General features: G+C 29.7%; 1 protein-coding gene across 2 annotated transcripts; it reads right to left on the reverse strand.

The window, feature by feature from the left end:
* Nucleotides 1–4,709: 4,709 nt before the first annotated feature.
* Nucleotides 4,710–8,991, reverse strand: LOC145061576 (secretory carrier-associated membrane protein 3-like). Of its 2 annotated transcripts, none has more exons than XM_079009103.1 (14): nt 8,877–8,991; nt 8,704–8,789; nt 7,878–7,946; nt 7,639–7,743; nt 7,455–7,517; nt 7,108–7,141; nt 6,823–6,945; nt 6,651–6,713; nt 6,484–6,577; nt 6,128–6,173; nt 5,967–6,034; nt 5,545–5,593; nt 5,389–5,454; nt 4,710–5,006 (listed from the first exon to the last, which is right to left on the reverse strand). In XM_079009103.1, exons 2-14 carry the CDS (start codon nt 8,761–8,763, stop codon nt 4,920–4,922), a joined length of 927 nt encoding a protein of 308 aa, XP_078865229.1. In that variant the 5' UTR covers nt 8,764–8,789; nt 8,877–8,991; the 3' UTR covers nt 4,710–4,919. The 2 variants fall into 2 exon arrangements, with proteins under 2 accessions (XP_078865229.1, XP_078865230.1); XM_079009104.1 differs by having other exon boundaries at nt 8,704–8,810; nt 8,877–8,990.
* Nucleotides 8,992–9,535: the final 544 nt, after the last annotated feature.

Here is a 9,535-nt window from a genome sequence, read left to right on the forward strand (position 1 = left end):
CATTCGCTTGAAGTACGAGGGACACCCCTACTAAAACAGTCTGCATCCGCCACTTTCGAAGACATGTGTGGTATTAGGAGTAGTTTAAAGTAGTATAGATTTGACGTTTTAAAAAACAAATAAACAAAACAAAAAAGTCAAAATAAATTAAGGTCGCCTATGTTTAGAGTTGGGTTTAGATGCTACTTAATTCCACAAAAATGGACTACACTAAAGCAAAAGCAGTCCATGCATTAATGGTCCACTATTATAAACTTTAGTGTCAATATTTATGGCTTCAAAAGAGTCGGGACTCGCTAGAACTTGACTAGCTTAGATTCAATTTGATTTCATAATTCAACAAGCATTCACGAATGCTCAAATTACTCAACGGTATTCATAACTACTTTGTTTTTTAGGGTGCCCTAAACTTTGTTTTTGCTGATTCCTAAAGAATTTTTTGTAGAATTTTCTTTTTTAGATAATAAGATAAATAGCAAAAATGATATATATATATATATATATATATATATATATATATATATATATATATATATATATATATATATGTTGTTTGGTAATTTGAATTCATTCAACCTCACATAACTATTGTCATTATCATATATTATCACTAATTAAATCGTCTATAAGGATATTATAGACTTTTTTTATGATTCTCATTCTGTCAAAATGTGTTATTGGTAATCGTATTTTGTAAGAATGAAAATGAGTGAAAAAACGATACGTGAGAACAAAAATGAATAGGAATTAATGAGAATGCATGATAGTGACGATAGTTATGTAAGATTGAACGTATTCACATTAGACTATAAGGAGTGCTTTGGAGATTCTTACGCATAATTCTCATCAAAGAGATGGTCACATCATCCAAACAACCTCCCACATGATTCTCATCAAGATTAAGAAATTGTGTGTAGTAGTAAGGAAGTAGTGAGTTTAGAGAGAGAAGGAAAAAACAGCGAAAAAAGAGAGAGATAGAGAGAAAGATAAAAGGAGAGATTGTGAAGGATAGTAGTCTCACTCACGCAGCGTCACAATTCAGAAGGTTGGGGGTGGTGTTTGGATGCAAGCCATGCATGACTTGGCTATGCCGAGTCACTTTATGCATGAAAAATCTATGCACTCCATATAGCATTACCAAACAACTTATTTTCTTAAGACAAAAGTGCAAAAAATGGTCCGTGTAGTATGTATTTTTTTCGGGTTTTGGTCCAAATCATGACTTTTTTGGATTTGTGGTAATTTTCAATTAGTTTCATTGTGGAATTGGTCCCTGTTAAACTTGAAATGACTAATTTGCCCTTTTAATCTATTTCTTACGATTTTCTTAAACATTTTTGTTCTTTTATCATTATCATTATATATACTTATAAAGGAAGCATTTTTCCTTTCACCACATTCATTTGAAACTCCTATGACTTTTTAATTTCTTTATAATAATGATTATAAGTTGGTTAATAAGGTTAAACAAATATAAAACCTAAAGTGTAATCATATATAAACTAAATTTCAATATTAAAAGAATATATTTTCTTCTACTTATAAAGTTATGTTTTTAACTTTTAACATATTATACTTAATTTATTAGGTCTAATATGTTGTTGTATGTAAACCATTATCATTTTAAAGCTACAACTTTTGAACAATTTGTATAAAATACTTAAATTGTTAATTTAAATATAACCTTATAGGATCAACGTAAATATAAATTTTAGTTCAACTTAAACAACCCAAAAAATATTTTGTAAATAGTTAAAAACGATAAATTGTAGTGTCTTTCTAATAATGATTATAAGTTGGTTAATAAGGTTAAATAAGCATCAAACCTAAAGTGTAATTGTAGTGCTAAATGAAAAAACTAAACTGTAATCTCAATTTAACTAAAATATATCCTAAAGATATTTTTATAATCATTAAAAAATTTCAAATAAGTAGCTTAAAATAACTTATAATAACAATAGTTAAATATAATTGTATATAAATGATTATATTGTTACCTTTAAAATAAAAAACAATGTTTGATGTTTTAAATAATTATAAGATAGAAATTAAAACGTTAAACAAATAAATTTTAAATTAACAATAACAACAACTATAAATAACATTAAACCACATATTATATTTAATTTTATTCATTAGTAACTCGCATGTAGAAGTCATTCAAATGTGTGGGTTTGTATGTATTCTCAGAGAACAGAAGTGTTGTGGTTCCTCCAAGAACTTCAGAAAATCAAGAGAAAAGACTTCATCCTTTTCTAAATCGTTCACCCAGAAGGCTAGAATAGATCCAGCCCCCCTCTCCTCTTATACATAGGGCTGGAAAATATGTACCATAGAGAACCAACCAGCATGTTACCAACTGAACCAATTAAATCGGTAACCAAGTTGTTTGGTAGCCAATATAGTTGGCTGGTAATACCATGCCAATTAAGTAGTCTTGGTACGGTAACGGTATGAAATTTGTAATACCACGATTGTACCGTACCAACCAATATATATATATATATATATATATATATATATATATATATATATATATATATATATATATATATAAATTCATAAATACAAAGAAATATGAGTTCTCATATCTTCATGTTTTAATTAGAATAACAACTAACAAGTCTTAGAATTACTAAACTAAAACATTGACCGACAAATTTCTTGATACTTATTTTTTGATGTGCACGAGATCGGTGATACAGACACTAAAACTTAAAAAGGAATACTAACTTCTCATTCCTTGTACTGTTTCTATTTGTTTCCTCTAGCAACTTGTTTGGAATGGACCTCTTTTAATCCTTTTAGTAGTCTCCAAAACAAATACTATCACAAGCGAGTGAAGCAACGACCAAATGTCCACAAATTCAACTAATATTCATGTATAGTACATATTAGTTAAAAATTTTGGTATATACCAAATATCAATATGTACCACCCAAATTTGTTGGTAGCCAAATTAATTGGTACCAAGTACACCTGGTACGGTATTGGTAGCTAAAATATTTTACCAACTATAGTTGGTAAGGTACACGGTTTGGAGAAAAAAAACTTGGTACCGTACAAATTTCACCCCTACTTATACATTTATCAAATATTACAAGAACTGCCCTCACAAGACGACCAGATCTTGAAATCGATTCACAACAGGTCTGGTAGTATATCAAGGTTTCGATTCAACAAAACCAAAGACCAAAAAAGAAAAAAAAAATCAAATGTTAAAGTGTTTTGATTAAATAAAATAAATACAAATATTTATCTTGCTAAATAATTATTTTTTATAAGTTGTTTTTTTTAATTTATTTAATAAGGCTTATATTTCATCTTGAAAAACAATATAGATCGGGGAAAATGACTCCTAAAGGTAATTAACTTTTGCATTTGTACTCATTTGGTCTCTTTCCTTTTTTGTATTCAATATACCATCAAACTTGTTGTTTGTGTTCACCATAACCCTTTTGACCTGTGATAGCCGGTCAAAGGGTTATGGTGAACACAAACAAAAAGTTCGATGGTATATTGAGTACAAAAAAAAAGGAAAGGGACCAAATGAGAACAAATGCAACAGTTGGTTACCCTCTTGATTCATTTTTCCTTTACTCATTTACAGCAAATCTCACGTCATCTCCTACTGATATTAATGACTTTATGAGATTCATTCTTGCTTCTCTTCAAAACATAACTCGCGAAAGAACATTATTCATACATGTACAACTTTGTAATGCACTTGAATATTTATTAGGGGAATCTTAACTAAGCAGACGCATTTCATGACTACATTTACATTTCCAATCAAATGATTTATCGTATCATGGATTCTAGACAAGTCTACAAACGAGTGGAATCATAAGTGTTGTGATTTTTGAGTTTACTTAGCTTTAAGATCGAATTCATGGGATAAGATACAACATCAATATGTACAATATCATGATGTTTTTGTAGACACATCACCATAATATACCTTGAGGTAAACGTTTATGCTGATAAATATATCTCTCATACACAGTCATATCCTTTTGCAGAGAGGTGTTGACAGCTAACCACAGTAAGCATAACATAGACCATGTTTTAACAAGGTTACCCCTTTGAAACGTTGCCAAAGAAGGTTGCAGTCTTTGATAATTTTGCAACTTTAATTTCATTTAACTTTTCGGGAAAATGACTCAGAAGGGTAACCACTAACCAACTTGTTGAGTTCGTTCTCATTTGGTCGCTTTTCTTTTTTTGTACTCAATATATCATCGAACTTGTTGTTTGTGTTCACCATAACCCTTTGACCGGCTATCACAGGTCAAAAGGGTTATGGTGAACACAAACAACAAGTTCGATGGTATATTCAATACAAAAAAAAAAAAAAAAAAAAAAAAAAAAAAAAAAAAGGAACCAATCGAGTACAAACATAAAAGTTAATTACCCTCAAAAGTCATTTTCCCTATAGATTGTAGCCTAATTTTTTTTCATGACCTTCAATTTGTCATTTTCAGTCATTTTACATACATAAATAAATTTGTCAAAAAAAAAAAAAAAAAAAAACAATTTATCAGGTATTAATAACACATTTTAACACAAAACATTTTCCTGTAAACATCCGATGTGGTAAACTGAGAGTGCAATTGTTTTTAACGTTAGTTAGCCTAAAAACATATAACAAAAAAAATATATAAAAAATGAAAGTGTTGTGAGTTGTGAGGAAATGAAAAGAATCGAAGTAAAAGTAAAAGTGAGATGATATAACACAAGATTTACAGAGGTAATCAATCAATCTAACCAACCAACCATCTTTCTATACTTTTACACCAACCAACCATATAAACGATAAATCTTTTTCCATAAAATCAAAAACAAGCTTTAGACTTAACATCACCATTGAATTGATTGCCTTGAATCTTGATCCTCTATAACGCACGTCCATCATAATATCATACAGCCGCCCTCACTGCACCTCTAGCCACTTCACGTCTCATCTCTGCTGCTTTCCCACTTCCCCGGAAATACATATATACTTGCTGCAGCATAAATGAAAAATCAAAATCAAATACATTTTTTAATTTCTAATTTTATTCATTCAGATAACTTAACTTTATTCCTTTAAATTTAATAATATATATTATATTAATCACGGTTACCAGGTCTTGATATCAAGGAAAAATACACTCACACCATTTTATTGATATAGCCAACCAAACGAAATATTATAATCATATTAAAAGATAATTTAATGGAAGTACAAGTTTTTAACTATATATATATATATATATTGGTTTAATACAAAATATGAAATCAACTGAAAATTATATTAGTTCAAAATTAACAAATACAACAATATTTAACCATTTGCCAGTATATTGTGTATCAAATTTACTAAAATGAATAAAAAAAAATACTAACCTGAATAACCCAGATGCTGAGCAAGGATTCCAGACAGAATAATCCAAATCCAACAAAATAGAAAATCTACAAAAATAAATAAATAAATAAAACTTAAACAGCATTTTTTATTAATAAAGAAATTGAATTGATGAAAATCCGAAAAAAAAAACTCACCCCAACCAAAGCATGCTTGCCTACAAGATCAACTGCTGGTAGGATCCCTCTGTTTATGGGAAAGGAAGGAAAAACGATAAATAAATTAATTTTTTTTTTTATTAGAATTGTTTGTTTACTAAAATATTTGATTTTATTTATCATAAATAAAAAAATGAATCAAATTCAAGTTGATTTATTTTAATTTTGAATCCTTTAGGGTGAAATACAGATAAGCACTTGTAGTCTTGTACTTTCACCATTTTACCAATATAGCAACCAAACTATTATTATAATAATCATTAAAAAATAATAATAACAATAGTTTGGTAGCAATAGTAAAATATAAATGGAAGCATATTGCTATTTCTTGCATTTCACCCTTTTAGAAAACCAAATGAAGAAGAAAAGATGCAAAGTGGAAAGTGGAAAGAGGAACTCACGCAAGGGATTTTCCTTTGAAGACAACGGGTGGTGCAACTGCAGCAAAGATCACAAAGCCTATATGGACCTATAAAAAAAAAATATGACACGTCAACATTCATCCATGAGGGCATAATAGTCAAATTTTATAAGTATGATATTAATGACACAAGAATCTTACCAAGTAAAACAGAAAGAACCAGGTGAACTTTAATGCACTTTCACTCCTGCAATACAATTTCCAAAGTTAAAATAAATGAGGTTGAAAAAATAATTAAGAAATTTTCAACAATTTCCATTTTGGGTGTTTCATGATTCATTCAACTTTTACTTTTTACCATAAAATTTTAAGCTCAATCAATGGAAAGTATTTTAAACACTTGACTAAAAGTCAAACTCAAACATTTTCATTTGACTAATAGTTAAGAAAAGGTAGCTTGAATTGAAAAGTCAAATTGTAGCATTTTCTTTCTAAAAACAATTTATGTTACCAGATATATATACAAAGAAAAAGATTTAAAGAGAATAAATATTTACCTAAATGCACGATAAAGAGGGCGATACCACAACACGTAGGCAAGTGGAACTCCAGATATGAAGTAGATAAGAGCAAGAAACCAGATCTTTGGGTCTACAAGAAGATTTTTTTATTAAATGTATTAAGATATACTTATAAAAGATACAGAAACAGATATGTTACATACCTTCTCCTTTAATCCAAGCTGTTGTTGTAGCAATAATGTTCCATAGAAGACAGAGTACTAATCCTGTTTGTGAAGAAATTTATAGAATATTAAAGGGAATTTAATTTACTTTTGGATTTTAAGATTTTGAATTAAAAACATTAATATGGTGAGAGTGCAAATAAAAACATACCCAAGTAAGTTGTGAATGCAACATATTGCAATTTCTGTAGATGGATTGGGATCTCATTTGCAATATCATGGTGAATAATGGGGAAAAATGGTGGCCAGTTTTTCTCCTCAAGAACAATACCAGCTGTCAACGAGAGGGGGGAGGGGATAGGTTAATTACTAATGCCCATTGACACACTGTCAATCTCTTGTATGTGCAAAAGACGTAAATGCCCTCATCATCATCATCATCAATAATCAATAATAGCCTATAATTTTGGAATAAAATATAAATAACATAACATACCACGTGCAGCTGCCTCTTCTTTCCGTTTTACTATCTGCATAGCATTAGTCAAATAATTAAAAGCTTTTCAAAAGTTAAGAGTATACCCTATAAATACTACTATGTTTAAAAACAAATCATAATCTTTTTTATCTATACTTTTTTTCTTTTAAATGACATAAGATTTCTTCTTTGAATGTACTACAAATGGGACATTACAAGAATCCTAGCAAAAAGATGTAGACAGGTTGTTGGACCATGTAATTATTGTGCCTTTGATTTTAGTTTTCATGTAATTATTATTTTGTGTGAATTGTGATTATCAAATTTAACAATATATTTAACATTTAACATTTCTTGATAAGTACCTCTTCCCTCTTCCTCAAATCAGCTTCCCTAGCTTGCAAATCTCTCTCTTTCTTCTTCAAATCCTTCAAAAATAACCATCAAAACGCAAGATTCATTATTAAAAAGAATCCACAATACAGTACTCCAGTTAACATTTTCAAAGACACTAAAATAAATTCAGTAAGATCTAATGGTGGAACTTACTGCAGCAGAATCAAGAGGAATGTCAACAGGGGCACTCCTGTCATAAAAATCTGCAGGTTCATGAGGAAGTGGTGATAGTCGAGAGTTTGCAGCAGAAGGAACACTCTGCAAAATCAAGTTAAATTTACATAAAGATTTAAAGTAAAAGAATTTCACATACCCATATAACAAAAAAAATGAAAAGTCACCGTATAATGATTATAAGTAATATGAACAAACAAAAAGGGGTTTAGACTTACTGATGTGTAGAATGAACCTCCTGTATAATTTGTACTCTTTCCAGCTCCTTTACCTCCAGATCCTTGTTCCTGTTTATGTAAAATTGTGAATAAATCATTTCGCAATAATATTAACTTATTAAAGGCAGAGTAACATAGAAAGAACAAACCAAATGTATGTACTATTAGATAAATGATACAGGTCTTTTTTTAATGTATGTACTATTAGATTCACAAATTATATAATAAGAGTTGTATCAACAACCTAGGAATATTATTGGACCAATGGAATAATTGTCTCTTTGATTTATAGTTTCCTCCATGTGGTTTGAGATCCTAACATAATTGACTGCTGATTATGCAGATTTTTAGTAGTGATCTTTCACATTCCTCAATCGAAACTAAATAAATAAATAAATATATGTGCATAGGTTGACTATCTACAGAACTTGAAATCAAATGACCAACAAATTCCCAATTTGCAGCTGAGAGATTAGTCAGTCTCACAAATCAGCTTACTGTAAATATGTAGAAAATTTACATCTCAATTCCACCATAAACAAAGCAAGTTGTTGAGATCAAGCTTAAGAACGTAGACTAAATCAGAACAAAAACTAGATCCACAATATATGGTCAACGAGACAAATGAAACGAAAGTCATTTCACAAAATCAGTACCCAAATTCATACGCAATGAAAAAATAATTATCGATTAAGCAAGTGAAATAACAAAATCAAACCCTAGATTGAAGTCTAAACAGAATGAAGATAACAAGCATGTTAGATACTCGAGCAGAATACGATGATTGAACTCATTCCGCTTACTGGAAGTGGATTTTTCAACTTACAGCGAAGGGGTTAACTTCATCGCCATCGTCAAACGGATTAGGATCAAAACGACCAGCCATCAGCACTGATTTCGGGATACAGCCAACTATAGAGCAAAATAACTGATCTGTAAGTTGTAAATGATGAAATTAAGAACAAGAAAAACTTGAATTCTGAGCAAGATTTGAAGAACCTGTGTGAAACAAGGAGAGAGGCTGGATTTGTCTACGCGCTGTTGGTGGTCAAAGATGGAGAGAAGGTTTACAATGAACGACTTCGTGCTTCTTTTTGTCACACCTTCTCCCCCTTTTCTATGCTTTTCTTTTGTTTTATCTTTTAAGAAGATATATTTACAACATTAATCCCTGGACTTTTATAAATATTCAATTTTTGATATGCTTTTTTAAGTATTGCTCAATCAAATATATCACTTTTAGCCTTTAGGGCCATGGTTAGTTTGCTTTTTTCTTTGATAGATTCTTAATTATCAACTTATTTCAACAACTTCTTAACCACTTCTTTAAATCTAACTATTTTGTATAAAAAATCATAATCACAAGACCTTTACAACAAATACACACACCCTTTTTATCTTTTTAAATATAGATACAAAAAAAAATCTCTTAAACTATCAATCGGTCGTGCTCTGTGATATTTTAATGAAGACGTATTAATATTAATGATCCTTAGTGAGACTTGTATCTTCTCACTTGATTCACAATCATAATAAAAATTATGAATTGCATAAATATAGATTGTTATGTTAAAATACATTTTATGATTTCTATTTCTATTAGACCTGACAATTCGTGTATTCGTGTCATGAGAACGTGTCAGTCACGAATTTGACGC

This window comes from Lactuca serriola, chromosome 7 (genome assembly GCF_051521515.1).
Source record: "Lactuca serriola cultivar US96UC23 chromosome 7, Lser_US96UC23_V15, whole genome shotgun sequence".
NCBI lineage: Eukaryota > Viridiplantae > Streptophyta > Magnoliopsida > Asterales > Asteraceae > Lactuca > Lactuca serriola.